The 20,958-nt window shown below is 41.8% G+C and overlaps 1 protein-coding gene across 2 annotated transcripts in view; it reads left to right on the forward strand.

Annotated features, from left to right (window-relative positions):
- Nucleotides 1-20,958, forward strand: part of mmp15b (matrix metallopeptidase 15b) — a 118,229-nt gene that overhangs the window by 74,882 nt on the left and 22,389 nt on the right. For both annotated transcript variants that reach the window (XM_034185531.1, XM_034185538.1), the window contains 2 exons: nucleotides 131-327; nucleotides 13,929-14,067. In XM_034185531.1, coding sequence (XP_034041422.1) covers nucleotides 131-327; nucleotides 13,929-14,067 — 336 coding nt within the window. The remainder of the gene's footprint in view (nucleotides 1-130; nucleotides 328-13,928; nucleotides 14,068-20,958) is intronic.

Here is a 20,958-nt window from a genome sequence, read left to right on the forward strand (position 1 = left end):
CTCAAAATGTTTATTCATTAAGCTTCACTGTGATCTTCAGATACTCCAATCATCCAATCCATTAAGTGGCCAGCCTGTAGGATTTAGAAGAATAGGTTTCATTTACACATTGTGTTGCGTCTTCTGGCAGGTCAACCAGACAGCGGCCCCACTCAGGCTCTGCCCACAGTAATGCCTCGTCGCCCAGAGCCACGCCCCCCTCAGCCACCTCCTCGTCATCCTGACCGTCCAAGGACCACGGATAGACCAGAACACTATGGACCCAATATCTGTGAAGGGAACTTTGACACGGTTGCTATGCTAAGAGGAGAAATGTTTGTTTTCAAGGTACAGAATTTATTGTTATTATTGTTATTATTAAATACGTCATAAGAGAGTAGATGCGCATGCCTTTGCAAACAGGATTTATTGAATGTTTTCTCAAAAGCAAAACAATAAATCAGTCAATTAGTTTTTTCTTTCTGTCGAATCTATTTGAACCAGAACGTACTTTTAAGCCCCGTTTACACACAGACAGTAAGAGCTCCCGGAAGCGTCCCGGAAGAGTTTTTGGTCGTTGTAAGGATCACACGCCGTTGTTATCGCCGGCACTAGGGGGCGTGGCTTAGTTCCGGCTTTACTGGGAATCGTCGAAAAAATTATTCAACATGTCGAATAATTCCGGGAGCGCTCTCGGAGACCTCCCGTGATGACAGCGACAACGCAAACAACGGCGTCTGATACTTTTTAATCGCCGTTTCATCCTGCCGCTTCCTGTAGTGCCGCAGTTCTCGTCGCGCCGCGATGACCAATCAGGGACTGAATATGTAGTGACGTGGAGATGTCTGGAGTTTGAAGATGTGAACATGTCCTGTATCTGGTAGCAGCTTGTGAGCAGGACTTGTCTCTTCTGTCCTTTATTTTACAATCATGACAGAGTTTTTGGAGCGAGCAGCAGCACCACAGCAGCGTGGAGCGGAGTTTATTTTTATTTTTATTTTACGTGTGTGCACGCGCGAATCGTCCTGGAGATTATTTTGCTTATTAGCTACACAGCTGTATAATAAAGCAAATGGTGACTGGCTTCTAAACACAATTATGACAGAGTTTTTTGGGGGAAAGAGCGAGGAGGAGCCCCGCTGCAAACAGCAGCAGCGGGGAGCGGACTTTATTTCTTTTTTTTTTTACATGCGCGCGAGGGAATCGTCGGTAGAGAATATTTTATTAATTAACTACACAGATGTATAATAAAGCAAATGGTGACTGGTTTCCAAACACAATTATGACAGAATTTTTTGGGGGAAAGAGCGAGGAGGAGCCCCGCTGCGCGCGCTCCGCCCCTTTCCACCGCGAAAACAGCCGTAACTACCGCGAACTTCGGTCTACGTACTACTCGCCGACAAAACCGTCTATGTGTAACCAAGCCGTTAGTGCCTTAGTGGAATATAAACTGTGTGTGTGTGTGTGTGTTTTAATATATTATTGAAGACAGTTGAAGGTGCTATAAATATTTTAAACATTAGAATAGAAGCCAAAAACTTTTTCTGTGTAAAGATATAGTGATGTAATGACATCCTGCGCAGAGTGAATCAGCACTCCCCCAGTGTGTGTGGTAATCCAAGCTTTTCTGTTCCACACCTGCATGTTTAGTCTACATGATTCACATCCTGTGAAACTGTTGTACCTCCTAACATTTACAAAGAAACAGTACTGAATGCTTACATAGCTTTTGCATTCAAGGTAGCAGACAGTAGCAACTTTCCAGAAAATCCTCGCCCCAAGAAACGATATTCAGAGGCAGAAAACATGTTCACACTCCACAATGTTCTGGTGGTGGTGCAACATTTAGTAACCTGTAGATCCAACACACCTATAGCAATTTAATGCTTTCAGTATTCTCATATTGTATATCTTGGTTAGGGTAGGGATGTAAAAAAAGGGCGAGCTGATACTAACAACAACAACAAAAAAATCTCTGGCTGTCGAAGGATTACACTATGTATCACAATTTTTGTTCCTGGCTTCTAAGTGTTATATTTCAACTGCTTATGTCTAAAGTCTATGGAAAAATTACTACATTCAGCACAAACTTTTTTTAACGTTCTAGAAAGTTCTAAAAGTTTCTTGAAGTTTCTAGATAATTCTGGAAACTTCTAGAAAATTCTGGACAGTTCTAGCAGTTAAAGAATAGTCTAGAAGACTACTCAGTAGTACTGAAGGCGAATCGAGAATATTCTTGAAAACAGACAAATTTCAAAATATCATTGTCCTGATCACAGAAGCAAAGTTTCTGTGGAATAACAGCTATTTTCTATTTATTTAAGGCATTACAGGTTAGGAAAACACACTGTGTACCCAGGAACAAAACAAAAATAAAACTTTTTTACATTAGGAAAACACACTGTGTACCCAGGAACAAAACAAAAATAAAAAATTTTTACATAGTGTTATAAATTACAATAATCATTACTATGTTCAGTAAAGCGGAATCACTCTACAAGGACTTTTTGAAACCCAGTTATGCTCAAATTGAAGCACATCTGAGATATTCTTATTTAGAATGTCCAGTTTAAATTTGGTAAAATTTGGATGAATTTTATTCAAGTTATCATGCAGAAAGAAATGTGTCTGATATATGCATGCACTGAATGCATGTCACACGTCAAGGGGGCTAACTCATTGTAATTTTGTTTGACAAAGCATTGATCTGTAGTGCTTGCATATTACAAAATCTCTACCTTGTTCCGCTGCTTCATAAATATAGATATGAAATCATTTAAACTTTTACTTTATCGAACTTCAGATCATTTTTTAAACCAGTTTTGCGTTTTTGTAAATTTAATGTTTATGTAATTGTCTCTGTCTGTCTGTGTACAATTTTTTTTCAAAAAGTAATGATGTGAATTTGTTTTGGAAATTAAATGGAGAGATGAATCTTAGATTGAGAAATTGTTGATAGGCAGAACCGATCCAAAGTTGTTTTTTTTATGTGTGTGTGTTTGTTTTGATTTTTACATCTGCTGCACTGGAAGATTGGGCACTTTCCAAGAATTAAAAATTTACAATTCAAAAATTATTGTATTTTACTAGAATTATAGAATGATCAAGATGATAGGCTTTCCCACAAGACCAAAAATCCACCAGAGGAGTATTGTGAAGTGATGGTTGAAAAGCCATTTTCAAAATCTTAGTGACAATGATGTTGGCTGAGGTTCGCGCTCTCTTTAGTTGCAAGTCTTATAAACATACTGTTCTGGTGTTACGTGGGACTAGAAGGTGTGTCCCTGGTGTAGAAAATTCACTCTTTTTCCTCACTACTGACTTGGCATCATATGTGAGCATCTTCTTAAAGGAAATGTATGTATAACAGGGATACACATGGCAGAGACAGCTTTATATGCACAGAATACGCATTGCTCTTTGTTTCCTATTTCCGTAAACCTCCAGAATTTTTTTTTTTTGTCCTTGTGGTCAGCTACAGACATTTATTGGGCTATATTTGTCATTATTTTGGAACAGGGGTTCTTTCTTGGATGGTACCCTCTCATTCCATGGTCATGTAAAACTAGCTTGATTGTAAACATTCCTATGTGAACCAATTTCCTCTCAGGTGATGTGTTAGTTCTCTTAGATCTCTTCCAAATCTTGGCAAAGTGGCGATACTGAGAATTGTTTGAACTGATGACCTTGTTGAGAAATGACTGCAAGAGTCATTTCTCACTTGTGTACATCTCAGATTCTCTTTCTCAAATGGACTTTTGTTGGATGTTCCCATTGTATTGCGGATCGTTAATCCAATAAATGCTGTCAAAGAAAAAGTTTTTTGCTACCATCTTTCTGTAGGAGCTTTAGAAATGGGTTCATCTGTGTGTGTCTTTCTGTCCATGTCTGCATTGGTGGCCTTTGCTGAACCATTACTCAAGACCAAATCATCACAGACGCAAGATCTTCTTCTTTGTCTTTCGGCTGTTCCCGTTAGGGTCGCCACAGCAGATCATTCGTTTCCATCTCACCCTGTCTTCTGTATCTTCCTCTGTCACACCAACCACCTGCATGTCCAACCTCAGCACATCCATGAACCTCCTCTTTGGCCTCCCTCTTCTTCTCCTGCCTGGTGGCTCCATCCTCAGCATCCTTCTCCCTATATACCCTGGGTCCCTCCTCTGCACATGTCCAAACCATCTCAATCTTGCCTCTCTGACTTTGTCTCCAAACCGTACCACCTGAGCTGTCCCTCTATGTTCATTCCTAATCTTGTCCATTCTTGTCACTCCCAAAGAGAATCTCAACATCTTCAGCTCTGCCACCTCCAGCTCTGCCTCCTTTCTTTTTGTTAGTGCCACCGTCTCTAAAACATACAGCATAGCTGGTCTCACTACTGTCTTGTAAACGTTTCCCTTCACTCTTGCTGATATTCTTCGGTCACAAATCACTCCTGCCACCTTTCTCCACCCACTCCACGCTGCCTGGACTCTCTTCTTCACCTCTCTACCACACTCTCCATTACTTCCTTTAACAGTTGACCCCAAATATTTAAACTCATCTACTTTCACCACTTCTACTCCTTGTAACTGCACTATTCCACTGGGCTCCCTCCCATTCACACACATGTATTCAGTCTTGCTTCTACTGACTTTCATTCCCCTTCTCTCCAAAGCATATCAGCCTCTACTGGTGGTTGGCTCTCACTGCGGTATTGTATCACTTCCTGTTCTAGAGCACAGCGGTGTTTTGCTGTATCTGTTAGCTGTTTAATCTGCGCAGTTAGATTGATCTAGTTACCTAGATAACGATTTGTTTCACAGTGTAATCTTCACGTGCCTTAACTAAAGCACTCCCTCTGCTGAATCACCTCTGAATTATTTACACATTATTCACTTTGTGTGTTTTTAGGAATCCGCTAGCTTAGCGCAGCTACTAGCTCTTAGCCGGTTTAGCATGGCGGCTTCTCCTGTCTCTCCTGCACTTTTCTGCTCTGGGTGTGAAATGTTTAGTTATTCCTCGGCCTCCTTTAGCAGTAATGGTACTTGTAATAAGTGTAGCTTATTCGTAGCTTTGGAGGCCAGGCTGGGCGAATTGGAGACTCGGCTCCGCACCGTGGAAAATTCTACAGCTAGCCAGGCCCCTGTAGTCGGTGCGGACCAAGGTAGCTTAGCCACCGTTAGTTTCCCTCTGGCAGATCCCGAGCAGCCGGGAAAGCAGGCCGACTGGGTGACTGTGAGGAGGAAGCGTAGTTCTAAACAGAAGCCCCGTGTACACCGCCAACCCGTTCACATTTCTAACTGTTTTTCCCCACTCGACGACACACCCGCCGAGGATCAAACTCTGGTTATTGGCGACTCTGTTTTGAGAAATGTGAAGTTAGCGACACCAGCAACCATAGTCAATTGTCTTCCGGGGGCCAGAGCAGGCGACATTGAAGGAAATTTGAAACTGCTGGCTAAGGCTAAGCGTAAATTTGGTAAGATTGTAATTCACGTCCGCAGTAATGACACCCGGTTACGCCAATCGGAGGTCACTAAAATTAACATTGAATCGGTGTGTAACTTTGCAAAAACAATGTCGGACTCTGTAGTTTTCTCTGGGCCCCTCCCCAATCGGACTGGGAGTGACATGTTTAGCCGCATGTTCTCCTTGAATTGCTGGCTGTCTGAGTGGTGTCCAAAAAATGAGGTGGGCTTCATAGATAATTGGCAAAGCTTCTGGGGAAAACCTGGTCTTGTTAGGAGAGACGGCATCCATCCAACTTTGGATGGAGCAGCTCTCATTTCTAGAAATCTGGCCAATTTTCTTAAATCCTCCAAACCGTGACTATCCAGGGTTGGGACCAGGAAGCAGAGTTGTAGTCTTACACACCTCTCTGCAGCTTGTCTCCCCCTGCCATCCCCTCATTACCCCATCCCCGTAGAGACGGTGCCTGCTCCCAGACCACCAATAACCAGTAAAAATCTATTTAAGCATAAAAATTCAAAAAGAAAAAATAATATAGCACCTTCAACTGCACCACAGACTAAAACAGTTAAATGTGGTCTATTAAACATTAGGTCTCTCTCTTCTAAGTCCCTGTTAGTAAATGATATAATAATTGATCAACATATTGATTTATTCTGCCTTACAGAAACCTGGTTACAGCAGGATGAATATGTTAGTTTAAATGAGTCAACACCCCCGAGTCACACTAACTGCCAGAATGCTCGTAGCACAGGCCGAGGCGGATGATTAGCAGCAATCTTCCATTCCAGCTTATTAATTAATCAAAAACCCAGACAGAGCTTTAATTCATTTGAAAGCTTGACTCTTAGTCTTGTCCATCCAAATTGGAAGTCCCAAAAACAGTTTTATTTGTTATTATCTATCGTCCACCTGGTCGTTACTGTGAGTTTCTCTGTGAATTTTCAGACCTTTTGTCTGACTTAGTGCTTAGCTCAGATAAGATAATTATAGTGGGCGATTTTAACATCCACACAGATGCTGAGAATGACAGCCTCAACACTGCATTTAATCTATTATTAGACTCAATTGGCTTTGCTCAAAATGTAAATGAGTCCACCCACCACTTTAATCATATCTTAGATTGTGTTCTGACTTATGGTATGGAAATTGAAGACTTAACAGTATTCCCTGAAAACTCCCTTCTGTCTGATCATTTCTTAATAACATTTACATTTACATTTACTCTGATGGACTACCCAGCAGTGGGGAATAAGTTTCATTACACTAGAAGTCTTTCAGAAAGCGCTGTAACTAGGTTTAAGGATATGATTCCTTCTTTATGTTCTCTAATGCCATATACCAACACAGGGCAGAGTAGCTACCTAAACTCTGTAAGTGAGATAGAGTATCTCGTCAGTAGTTTTACATCCTCATTGAAGACAACTTTGGATGCTGTAGCTCCTCTGAAAAAGAGAGCTTTAAATCAGAAGTGCCTGACTCCGTGGTATAACTCACAAATTCGCAGCTTAAAGCAGATAACCCGTAAGTTGGAGAGGAAATGGCGTCTCACTAATTTAGACGATCTTCACTTAGCCTGGAAAACGAGTCTGTTGCTCTATAAAAAAGCCCTCCGTAAAGCTATGACATCTTGCTACTCATCACTAATTGAAGAAAATAAGAACAACCCCAGGTTTCTTTTCAGCACTGTAGCCAGGCTGACAAAGAGTCAGAGCTCTATTGAGCCGAGTATTCCTTTAACTAGTAATGACTTCATGACTTTCTTTGCAAATAAAATTTTAACTATTAGAGAAAAAATTACTCATAACCATCCCAAAGACGTATCGTTATCTTTGGCTGCTTTCAGTGATGCCGGTATTTGGTTAGACTCTTTCTCTCAGATTGTTCTGTCTGAGTTATTTTCATTAGTTACTTCATCCAAACCATCAACATGTGTATTAGACCCCATTCCTACCAGGCTGCTCAAGGAAGCCCTACCATTATTTAATGCTTCGATCTTAAATTTGATCAATCTATCTTTATTAGTTGGCTATGTACCACAGGCTTTTAAGGTGGCAGTAATTAAACCATTACTTAAAAAGCCATCACTTGACCCAGCTATCTTAGCTAATTATAGACCAATCTCCAACCTTCCTTTTCTCTCAAAAATTCTTGAAAGGGTAGTTGTAAAACAGTTAACTGATCATCTGCAGAGGAATGGTCTATTTGAAGAGTTTCAGTCAGGTTTTAGAATTCATCATAGTACAGAAACAGCATTAGTGAAGGTTACAAATGATCTTCTTATGGCCTCAGACAGTGGACTCATCTCTGTGCTTGTTCTGTTAGACCTCAGTGCTGCTTTTGATACTGTTGACCATAAAATTTTATTACAGAGATTAGAGCATCCCATAGGTATTAAAGGCACTGCGCTGCGGTGGTTTGAATCATATTTATCTAATAGATTACAATTTGTTCATGTAAATGGGGAATCTTCTTCACAGACTAAGGTTAATTATGGAGTTCCACAAGGTTCTGTGCTAGGACCAATTTTATTCACTTTATACATGCTTCCCTTAGGCAGTATTATTAGACGGCATTGCTTAAATTTTCATTCTTACGCAGATGATACCCAGCTTTATCTATCCATGAAGCCAGAGGACACACACCAATTAGCTAAACTGCAGGATTGTCTTACAGACATAAAGACATGGATGACCTCTAATTTCCTGCTTTTAAACTCAGATAAAACTGAAGTTATTGTACTTGGCCCCACAAATCTTAGAAACATGGTGTCTAACCAGATCCTTACTCTGGATGGCATTACCCTGACCTGTAGTAATACTGTGAGAAATCTTGGAGTCATTTTTGATCAGGATATGTCATTCAAAGCGCATATTAAACAAATATGTAGGACTGCTTTTTTGCATTTACGCAATATCTCTAAAATTAGAAAGGTCTTGTCTCAGAGTGATGCTGAAAAACTAATTCATGCATTTATTTCCTCTAGGCTGGACTATTGTAATTCATTATTATCAGGTTGTCCTAAAAGTTCCCTGAAAAGCCTTCAGTTAATTCAGAATGCTGCAGCTAGAGTACTAACGGGGACTAGAAGGAGAGAGCATATCTCACCCATATTGGCCTCTCTTCATTGGCTTCCTGTTAATTCTAGAATAGAATTTAAAATTCTTCTTCTTACTTATGAGGTTTTGAATAATCAGGTCCCATCTTATCTTAGGGACCTCATAGTACCATATCACCCCAATAGAGCGCTTCGCTCTCAGACTGCAGGCTTACTTGTAGTTCCTAGGGTTTGTAAGAGTAGAATGGGAGGCAGAGCCTTCAGCTTTCAGGCTCCTCTCCTGTGGAACCAGCTCCCAATTCAGATCAGGGAGACAGACACCCTCTCTACTTTTAAGATTAGGCTGGATCAGGTGACCCTGAACCATCCCTTAGTTATGCTGCTATAGACTTAGACTGCTGGGGGGTTCCCATGATGCACTGAGTGTTTCTTTCTCTTTTTGCTCTGTATGCACCACTCTGCATTTAATCATTAGTGATTGATCTCTGCTCCCCTCCACAGCATGTCTTTTTCCTGGTTCTCTCCCTCAGCCCCAGCCAGTCCCAGCAGAAGACTGCCCCTCCCTGAGCCTGGTTCTGCTGGAGGTTTCTTCCTGTTAAAAAGGAGTTTTTCCTTCCCACTGTCGCCAAGTGCTTGCTCACAGGGGGTCATTTTGACCGTTGGGGTTTTTACGTAATTATTGTATGGCCTTGCCTTACAATATAAAGCACCTTGGGGCAACTGTTTGTTGTGATTTGGCGCTATATAAATAAAACTGATTAATTGATTGAGCTCATTTTCTTTATTCATCAGCTCTTCAAAATATTCCCTCCACCTTCTCAGCACACACTCCTCACTTGTCAGCACATTACCTTGTGCATCTTTTACCACCCTAACCTGCTGCACATCCTTTCCAGCTCTGTCCCTTTGTCTGGCCAATCAGTACAAGTCCTTTTCTCCTTCCTTACTATTCAACTTCTTGTACAGCTCACAATATGCCTTTTCCTTCGCTTTTGCCACTTCTCTTTTCGCCTTACGCCGCATCTCCTTGTACTCCTGTCTACTTTCTTCATCTCTCTGACTATCCCAAAACTTTTTCGCCAGCCTCTTTCTCCTTATGCTTTCCTGGACCTCTTCATTCCACCACCAAGTCTCCTTGTCTTCCTTCCACTGTCCAGATGTCATACCCAGTACTGTCCGAGCTGTCTCCCTGACAACATCTTCAGTACTTTTCCAGTTGTCCAAAATTGCTTTCCCTCCAACCAGTGCTTCTCTCACCTGCTTGCTAAATTTCACACAACAGTCTTCCTCCTTCAGCTTCCACCATCTGTTCCTTTGTTGAGCTCTCACTCTCTTCTTCTTCTTTACCTCTAGAGTCATCGTACAAACAACCATCCTATGCTGTCTAGTGACACTCTCTCCTGCCACCACCGTACAGTCTGTGGTTTCTTTTAGCTTGCATCTCCTATAAAGAATGTAGTCCACCTGTGTGCACCTTCCTCCACTCTTATATGTTACCCTGTGCTCCTCTCTTTTCTTAAAGTAGGTATTCACCACAGCCATTTCCATCCTTTTTGCAAAATCAACTACCATCTGTCCTTCCCCATTCCTATCCTTGATACCATATCTACCCATTACTTCCTCATCACCTTTGTTCCCTTCACCAACATGCCCATTGAAGTCTGCTCCTATCACCACTCTTTCATGCTTGGGCACACTCTCCACCACCTCATCTAACACACTCCAGAAATCTTCTTTCTCCTTCATCTCACAACCTACCTGTGGGGCATATGCACTGATGATATTCATCATCACCCCTTCAATTTCCAACTTCACACTCATCACCCTGTCAGACACTCGCTTAACCTCCAACACACTTTTAACATACTCTTCCTTTAAAATGACCCCAACACCATTTCTCTTCCTGTCCTCACCATGGTACAACAACTTGTACCCACCGCCGATGCTCCTGCTCTTACTTCCCTTTCACTTGGTCTCTTGCACACACAATATGTCTACCTTTCTCCTCTCAATCATATCAGCCAGCTCTCTCCCTTTACCAATCATACTACCAACATTCAAAGTCCCCACTCTCATTTCCACCCTTCTAGTTTTCTTCTTCTCCCGCTGTTCGTGGCAACGTTTTCCTCCTCTTCTTCGTCGTCTTCGCCCAGCAGTAGCCCAATTTCCACCGGCACCCTGTTGGGCAACAGCACCGGTGGTGGACGTTGTTAACCCGGGCCGCGACCGATCCGGTATGGGAATTCGATTCTTAGTCTGCATTGTTGGGTTGGCTTGTTTTACGCTGGATGCCCTTCCTGACGCAACCCTCCTCATTTATCCGGGCTTGGGACCGGCACTCAGAACGTAGTGGCTGCACACCCCATGTGGCTGAGTTACAGACGCAAGATATTTGGGATGGAATTCATCTCACATCTCTCTCTCTCTCTCTCTCTCTCTCTCTCTCATATGAGTTCAAAAGGCGATGACCTTGAACTATTTTTTTCTGGGTGAATTCTTGTTCCTTTACCCGATACTACCAATTTGGTGGAAAGTAGTGGTCCTTCAGGATAGATCTCTTGTTATGTTGGCAGAGACACTAACGTCTGTACTCAATCATGATTACTAATAGGACGTTAGGAGGCCTTGGCTTTGGTAAGGTGAGACATTTTGGAACTTTCAGCATCGAGTTAATAATCAAAATGTGTATATGTGTGACCCAGTACGTGTGATTTTGATTGTGTTGAGTTCATAAAGGCAGCATGGTGGATTGGTGCTTAGCACTGTTGCCTCACAGTGAGAAGGTCGTGGGTTCAATTCCCGTGCCCTTTCTGTGTGGAGTTTGCATGTTCTCTCCGTGTTTGCGTGGGTTTCCTCCGGGTGCTCCGGTTTCCTCCCACATCCAAAGACATGCGGGTTAGGTGGATTGGAATCTTTAAAATTGTCCATAGGTCTGTGTGCGTTGGTGTGTCTGTATTTGTTTGTCTGTTTGTGGCCCTGCGACAGACTGGCGTACTGTCCTGGGTGTACCCTGCCTCACGCCCTGTGACTGTTGGGATAGGCTCCAGCCCCCCGTGACCCTTAATTGGACTAAGCGGTGGAAGATGAATGAATGAATGCATGAGTTCATAAAACTTTTGTTGTATACTGCTCAAAGAATTAATCTAAAGCGCAGTATTTTCATGATATTTGTATCTACAACGAGTGAATGCAAACTTCTGACAACAACTGTTTAGATCCAGGCGTGATCCGTAATCTGCAGTGGGATGTTTTACGTGTTTTTTCAAAGTCAACACCCCCAATATGTCCAATATAGTGTAATTTGGAACTGGTAGTGAATGCGTACAGGCTGAAAGAAAGGGGGGTAAGTGCTGCACTGGCATTGCATAAACTTGACTGATTAGTATATGAGTGGGAATAATCTGTAGCATGAAGAGGCATTTATTTGCTTACACCAAATGCAGTTGGGGCCAAACCTTGCTGTGCATGATGAGTTGCTTTCAATCATAAAACCTCCACACTTCTAATGGGGTTGGCCTCTAGGTTCCTTGCTTGTTTTGCAATACCCATTAGTATTCTAGAGTCCACTTTGTCCCCACTGTTACTTGCAGCTCTCATTGGGCCATCTTCATTCTGTTCCATTTCATCCCATGTCGCGCCGTACTGTCTGCCAGCGTGTCCTGTGTGAAGGACAAAATGAGGGGTGCTTGCCAGAAGGCAGCCGCTCTGAAAATGTTACCGTTACATTAGCCTGGATGAGCCAGGACACTGACTCACCACTTATGAATGAGTCTGAGGGCTTCTGGGATAAATCTGAGTGGAGCAAGTTCTGTACAGTAAAGCTTATCCAGCAGACAGTGTTTACATTTACAAGTCATACTCACCTGCTGTTTGTCAGATTTGAAACAGTGAAATTCTAAATGGGGTTTTCGGAGTTTTTTCTAAAACATAAATGAGATAGACACTGCAGAAGAATCCCTGGGCGGCAGCAGGCTGAGATGAACAGAGTCAGTCCTGTAATGGCACATGTAATAGCTGAGTGGAGACCGGCTATAATTAGCCTGCCAGTGTTTATCTATTGTGAGTTTATTATACGTTCTGCTCTAATTATCTTTTTCAACTCGGTATGCTCAGCAAAATGACCACCCGGTCTTGTTCAATCCCTTCTGATATATTTTAAGTTTATGGTTCTTGATTTACTGTACTTACCCCAGTAAGAGGAAATAAGACAGAAACTGTTATAATCAGCAGTTTTGATATATACTCAACAAAAATATAAACGCAACACTTTTGGTTTTGCTCCCATTTTGTATGAGATGAACTCAAAGATCTAAAACTTTTTCCACATACACAATATCACCATTTCCCTCAAATATTGTTCACAAACCAGTCTAAATCTGTGATAGTGAGCACTTCTCCTTTGCTGAGATAATCCATCCCACCTCACAGGTGTGCCATACCAAGATGCTGATTAGACACCATGATTAGTGCACAGGTGTGCCTTAGACTGTCCACAATAAAAGGTCACTCTGAAAGGTACAGTTTTGTTTTATTGGGGGGGGGGGGGACACCAGTCAGTATCTGGTGTGACCACCATTTGCCTCATGCAGTGCAACACATCTCCTTCGCATAGAGTTGATCAGGTTGTCAATTGTGGCCTGTGGAATGTTGGTCCACTCCTCTTCAACGGCTGTGCGAAGTTCCGACGATGAACTGGAGTCAGGTCGAGACCCCGATGAGGACGACGAGCATGCAGATGAGCTTCCCTGAGACGGTTTCTGACAGTTTGTGCAGACATTCTTTGGTTATGCACACCGATTGTTTCAGCAGCTGTCCGAGTGGCTGGTCTCAGACGATCTTGGAGGTGAACATGCTGGATGTGGAGGTCCTGGGCTGGTGTGGTCCTGTGGTGTTACACGTGGTCTGCAGTTGTGAGGCTGGTTGGATGTACTGCCAAATTCTCTGAAACGCCTTTGGAGACAGCTTATGGTAGAGAAATGAACATTCAATACACGAGCAACAGCTCTGGTTGACATTCCTGCTGTCAGCATGCCAATTGCACGCTCCCTCAAATCTTGCGACATCTGTGGCATTGTGCTGTGTTTTAAAACTGCACCTTTCAGAGTGGCCTTTTATTGTGGGCAGTCTAAGGCACACCTGTGCACTAATCATGGTGTCTAATCAGCATCTTGGTATGGCACACCTGTGAGGTGGGATGGATTATCTCAGCAAAGGAGAAGTGCTCACTATCACAGATTTAGACTGGTTTGTGAACAATATTTGAGGGAAATGGTGATATTGTGTATGTGGAAAAAGTTTTAGATCTTTGAGTTCATCTCATACAAAATGGGAGCAAAAACAAAAGTGTTGCGTTTATATTTTTGTTGAGTATTTATGTTTTGGAGATTACTGAGGTTCCAAAAGATACACATGAATGTATGTCTTAATTTTGTCCTTTTAGGGCCGTTGGTTCTGGCGAGTTCGTCGAAACAGGGTTCTGGATAACTATCCAATGCCCATCAGCCACTTCTGGAGAGGTTTGCCTGGAGATATTGATGCTGCCTATGAGAGGCATGATGGCAAGTTTGTCTTTTTTAAAGGTAAGGCAGTTTTTATTTACATGAGCGGTATCTTAATGTCTTATCAGCATCCATATTTTCCTCACTTGCATGATAGTCCATGGTCCAAGCAGGATTGCAAAAATGTATATTGACTGTATCTATGACTTAGTGTTGTGGAGGTCTGGGATAAAAACAGCAAAAATGATGACAGAGGTCTGTTTCAGTTTGTACAGTGGGAAAATGTTAAAGTTGCTCCAATTCTGGTAAAAAGTGATGCAGAATATTGGTTGGATAGAAGAATAACCAGAATGGCAAAGGCTCACCCATTGATCAGCTCCAGGATGATCAAAGACAGTCTGGAGTTACCTGTAAGTACTGTGACAGTTAGGAGACGCCTGTGTGAAGCTAATTTATTTGCAAGAATCCCTTGCAAAGTCCTTCTGTTAAATAAAAGACATGTGCAGAAGAGGTTACGATTTGCCAAGACACATCAACTGGCCTAAAGAGAAATGGAGGAATATTTTGTGGACTGATGAGAGTAAAATTGTTCTTTTTGGGTCCAAGGGCCACAGACAGTTTGTGAGACGACCCCCAAACTCTGAATTCAAGCCACAATTAACAGTGAAAGTGAAGCATGATGGTGCAAGCATCATGATATGGGCATGTTTCTCCTACTATGGTGTTGGGCCTATTTATCACATACTAGGTATCATGGATCAGTTTGGATATGTCAAAATACTTGAAGAGGTCATGTTGCCTTATGCTGAAGAAGACATGCCCCATGACCCCAAGCACACTAGTAAACGAGCAAAATCTTGGTTCCCCACCAACAAAATGAATGCCTCGCAGATGTGAAGAAATCATGAAAAACTGTGGTTATACAACTAAATACTAGTTTAGTGATTCACAGCATTACTAAAAAAGCAGTTTGAACATAATAGTTTTGAGTTTGTAGCATCAACAGCAGATGCTACTATTATTGTGAACACCCCCTTTTCTACTTTTTTTTTACTAATAGCCCAATTTCATAGCCTTAAGAGTGTGCATATCATGAATGCTTGGTCTTGTTGGATTTGTGAGAATCTACTGGTACCTTGTTTCCCATGTAACAATAAGAAATATACTCAAAGCCTGGATTAATCTTTTTAGTCACATAGCACTACTAATATTCTAAACACTACTGTACCTATTCAGGAACCCCTTAATACTGCACATTTTCCATCATTACCAACCTAGGCAGAATGAGATGGGAAACAGGAGAGTGAAAGATGTTCTGTTTATTTCCACAAATTAACTAAATCAAAACCTTTTTCTCAGTCTCTATGGCTCTCTCACTAAGGTGTGCTGGTTTATTCGGCCTTTCAGACTGAATTATTACATCTACCACTCTACTCAGTGGACATCCAGTGTTGCATGTGTCAAAAAATTCCCCTTGTTATGGGCAGAAAGTGTTAATTGAAGAATTGCTGAGTCTTATGTGTGCCCAGCTAGACACCACAGCTGTCCCCTCCCAGACAACACTGAGCCACACCCCCAAAATTTAACTGCAGCTATATACTACGATTATGATTACACCTGAATTATGTTTTCTGAAGGTAGTTTGATAAAGTAGTGTTTTGGTAAATGTGGTTTGAAAGCAGCCCTGTAAAACCTCAGAAAGCAATCGATAACATTTACAGTGAAGGAGTGTGTCACATAGACAGCAGAGACTTTGATGGAGGATTGTCCTATGCTTAATTGCTTATGTCTCCTGAGGGAAGACGCCTCCATCCTTCACCATCTGAGTACAAATACTCCAGTTGAGCTGTCTTCATGATGGTGGATCAGATCAAATTCATGGTTGCCAGACACACTTGAGAAGCGACCGCGGTGAAGAAGGCATGTTCCCCAGCATTCAATATGACTATTCTAACCACTGCTGCATGAGGGATGGAAATTGCAATAGTTGAGCATATTAGGGCAAACCAGCAATAGTAATGTATAGTGCAGTGGATAACTGAAAAAAAAATGCTTCAAGAATGGTGACAAAGGTCAATTTCAATTTGTACAGGGGTCAAAAGTTAAAGTTGCTCCAATTTTGGTAAAAAGTGATGCAAATTATTAGTTGAGTGAATGTGGCTTTAAAAAGGAATAGTTTGCATCATGTATCAGGCTTAGTTATCATGTTACAGGGTAGCATATGTCACATGCCATAGAATCCAATGGATGCCGACATTGTTTAAAGGTGATAGAGAGAGGTTGAATGGGGCATTAATCCTTGTTCTGTGATGTGATATGTAGCCCAAAAAAAGTTGGTTGGGTCTGTAATGGCTCAGAACCTTCCTAAAAGGCTCTCTGAAACAGCTATGTTAGTATGCTGGGTTTAGAATGCCTCGTTTGCCTTTAATGGCGTTGTTTCGGAGCTTATTTGGCAACCTCATTATGAAATGCAAGTAGGTGGCGCTGATCGGTTGCCGTTGTTTGATTGGCTGCCCTTGCTCTCACTGAAAAGAAAGCATTATTTATTTTCATTGCTTTTATATTTTCTGTTGTGTTTCTATTCAGGTTTTTTTTGCCTCTTTCTCTAAAATTGTATATAATAATCATTAGATTATTAATATATAAACAAAAATAAATTTAAGAAATATTACAATTTGAAAACAAATGCACCCGAATATGACAGCTGCAATGCTAACTTTTAACATTGAAAATGCCATAGACATGCTAACGCATTAGCATCGCTCCCGTTTTTAAGTTATAAAATACATCTATCAACTGTTTCAGAAGAACATAACAGGTCGGTTTAACATAGAAAAGGTAAATAATACTCACAGACGTATGCTTTTTTAGGGTTTTAGCAGGAGAAAATTAAGCAAAAGAAAGAAGCATTGCTTCAATCTGCGAAGCACTGCTCTGTTCAAGGTTCAAAGCAAAGCCGCGCTGCAGAAAAGTTGTTTACGAACCCGCTGCAGGGTCTGTAATCAATACAGAAATGATCATTTTCCTGACAAACACCCCCCAAAACAAAGGCCACTCTGAAGGACCAATAACTTAATCGTTAAGCACAAAGCTTATTGATGTCGGTGGATCGAGTCATTTCTTAACGATACCCAAAAGGAACTGGTTCTCGATACACATCCCTAGCTGCTATGGGGTTAGCTCATTCCCTTTAGAGGAACAAACCAGAGCTAACGTGCCATTCTAACATGCAATTCTTACAACAGGAATATGGCGCAACACAAATTTAAAACAAAAGAAAATGTGATACTCACAGGCTGTACTGATTGCTGGGGTTGATTTTGTCGCAGAGTCGGAACTGACCCTCTACTGAGTATTAAATGCCGACTGAAGCCAGCTCGAAATCATGCAAGGTTTGTGAAACAGTCCTCCGTGAAATGCGCAGAGCAAAGAAATAGTTGGTGGTTGTATGTACTGGGGATGCGGTTAAAAATGAATAAAAGCCAGTGATCGCGTACATTGCTTTCCGTGGGAAGATCGTAGTCTGCTAAAACAGCCTGGGAAAGCACACCTGTAACTCGCCATTGCTTCTCTTCGAGTGTTACGAATGGGTGGGCACAACTTTATGAATAATTAATTTCGAAGGGGCGTGTGTGAAAGGGGGTGGGTGTGTGTGTGTGTGTGTGGGGGGGGGGGGGGGCTATTGGTGAAAAAGTGACATAAGTTTTCTCTCAAAAACGGATTGGCCTGTTTTCTAGTGGCAATTCAAAAAAGGAGAAATACTTGAAACAGAGGTTCTGAACCTTGCTGGCACTTCGTGTGTATTCCCCACAGCGGGGAGACTCTGAACTAACACCAAAAACATGAAAAAGATGATTGTGATTCTCTATCCCCTTTAACCTTTACTTTGCAAACCAAGCACACAACACAGTCAAAACTATTCCATTTATTAATCCTATAAACTCAACCAGTTGCACCACTTTTTACCAAAATTGGGGCAACTTTAACTTTTGACCCCTGTACAAACTGAAATTGACCTTTCTCAGTGTTTTTGCTGGTTTTACCCCATAACTCCATAACATTCATTCGCAGATAGTCCAAATTATACCTTTTTGGAATCTTTATGATCAGACAAATAATATGGAATACATTTCAATATGATTGGAGCATTTTTAAATTTTGACCCCTGTGTAATTCTTCAATTGACCCCTTCTTGGCTGCCTATTGAAAGTTCATGTGGCCACTCGGTATTTTTAAAAGAGTAATGTCTAAGGAGTATGTCTGCCAGATTTGGTGCTTGCATCACCATTTGAAGGATCCCTCAGTAAATATTCACTTATCTGCTGCACTAGTACCTGTTCACAAATGAAATACAAATTGAAAAAACCATCCTTCCTCCTTTAACTGGCCATACAGGAGATATTAAAAAAGTATTACATGTCGCTGTCCACCTATTTGGTGAAAACAAACAGTCATGGGGAGTGGCGTTTGATTCAGATTTTCTTCACCTCTGGGAACTGACATCGATGCCACTCAACAACTTGCAGCAGGTATTGGCGCTGCTGTTCATCCCTCGTTAGGATCTGAATATAATCCTGGATAAGTGCAACTCCTCACTCAGCAAAATCATTGACAGCAGCAACGTTATACAGGACCTGCTGTGACGACTGGAATGACAGGTCACCCTCCCACTCTGAGGGGTCCTTGATGAGGACGTCCATGTTGACATTGAATGCCTCAAAAATGCGACCTGAGGCTGATGTAACAAAATTTGCAACTAATGAACTAATGCAGGGGTTCTCAATCCTGTCCTCAAGGACCCCTGAACTTGGACATTTCCATCTCTCCCTGCTCTGCCACAAGCTGATTTGCTAATTCAAGTGTCTCTTAGGAGTTGATTGGCTATGCACCTGAATTAGCAAACCCCTGATATGAATCCAGTCCATAATTCAAAATGTCACTTGTACCTCACAAAAACAGGGGCTGGGCAGCAGTGGTTAATATTTTTTTCAAATCTCATGGAATTTCACCCAGTTTATTTTTTTAAGTTTGTTTTTTGGGGCTACCCCAATATCTGTATATGGAAGGTATTCTTCAAATTGTTCTCTGTCTTTATTTGAACATTTCTTATCAGTAGCATATGGAAGATAATGCGGCCTTTTGTTCTCAAACAATAAAAAATAGCTTTTTCATTTAGTCAAACAGTGGTGACATATATAAAAAAAATTGTCCTGCATATTAGAAATCTTTTAAGCACAAATTATTAATGGCATGAATGTCTGAGAAGTGCTTATCTTTTATAATGGTGAGTTCAGTTAATGGCGTTGAATGAAACAAAAAGGCTGTTTGTTCAGCTGGAGAGACTGAGTTACAGTCATCATGGATGATGATGTCATCGACAAACCTCTCTCTGGGGCATCTGGATGAAAGCCATTAGCAAAGGAACACTCTACAGCCATAGTGTCAGTGTGCACATGCACCTGTGAATCAATCAAATTTCACTTATTTGCCAAACCATTCTTGACAGATTTTTAGAAAAATACTTTATGTTCCTGAAAAAGCTCATTGGAGAAAATTGTAATATATGCTGTATTTTCCAGAATATAAGTTGCAAGGGAATATATGTTGCACCTGTCAAAAAATGCCTTTTGAAGACTGGGAAAAAACCTTTATAATTTGGACCGACGGTCTATAACAAGCGCTTCACTTTTCCACATTTTGGTATGTTGCAGCCTTATTCCAAAATGGATGAAATTAATTTTTACCCTCAAAATTCTACTCACAACACCCCATAATGACAAAATGAAAAAAGTTTTTTTTGCTAATTTATTAAACTAAAACACTAAGAAATCACATATACATAAGTATTCATACCCTTTGCTCAGTACTTTGTTGATGAACCTTTGGCAGCAATTACAGCCTCAAGTCTTGAATATGATGCCACAAGCTTGGGGCACCTGTCTTTGGGCAGTTTTGGCCATTCCTCTTTGCAGCACCTCTCAAGCTCCATCAGGTTGGATGGGGAGTGTCGGTGCACAGCCATATTCAGATCTCTCCAGAGGTGTTCAATCAGATTCAGGTCTGGGCTCTGGTTGGGCCATTCAAGGACATTCACAGAGTTGTCCTGAAGCCACTCCTTAGATATCTTGACTGTGTGGTTAGGGTCATTGTCCTGCTGAAAGATGAATCATCACCGCAGTCTGAGGTCAAGAGTGCTCTGGAGCAGGTTTTCATCCAGGATGTCTCTATACATTTCTGCATTCATCTTTCCCTCAATCATGACTAGTCTCCCAGTTCCTGCCACTGAAAAACATCCCCACAGCATGATGCTGCCACCACCATGCTTCACTGTAGGGTAGGTGCCTGGTTTCCTCCAAACATGAGGCCTGATATTCACACCAGCGAGTTCAGTCTGTCCCATCAGACCAGATAATTGTTTCTCATGGTCTGAGAGTCCTTCAGATGCCATTTCACAAACTCCAGGCAGGCTGCCATGTGCCTTTTACTAAGGAGTGGTTTCCTTCTGGCCACTCTACCATACAGAGCTGATTGGTGGATTGCTGCAGAGATGGTTGTCCTTCTGAAAGGTTCTCCTCTCTCTACAGAGGAATGTTGGAGCTCTGACAAAGCGACAATTGGGTTCTTGGTCACCTACACGACTAAGGCCCTTCTCCCCCGATCGCTCAGTTTAGACGGGCGGCCAGCTCTAGGAAAAGTCCTGGTGGATCCAAACTTCTTCCATTTACGATCATGGATACCACAGTGCTCAGAAGAAATGTTTCTGTAGCCTTCTCCAGATTTGTGCCTGGAGACAATCCTGTCTCAGAGGTCTACAGACAATTCCTTTGACTTTATGCTTGGTTTGTGCTCTGACATGCACTGTCAACTCTGGGACCTTACATGTAGACAGGTGTGTGCCTTTCCAATTCATGTCCAATCAACTGAATTTACCCTAGGTGGACTCCAATTACATTGTAGAAACATCACAAGGAT

Source organism: Thalassophryne amazonica, chromosome 2, assembly GCF_902500255.1.
Source record: "Thalassophryne amazonica chromosome 2, fThaAma1.1, whole genome shotgun sequence".
NCBI classification, from domain to species: Eukaryota; Metazoa; Chordata; class Actinopteri; order Batrachoidiformes; family Batrachoididae; genus Thalassophryne; species Thalassophryne amazonica.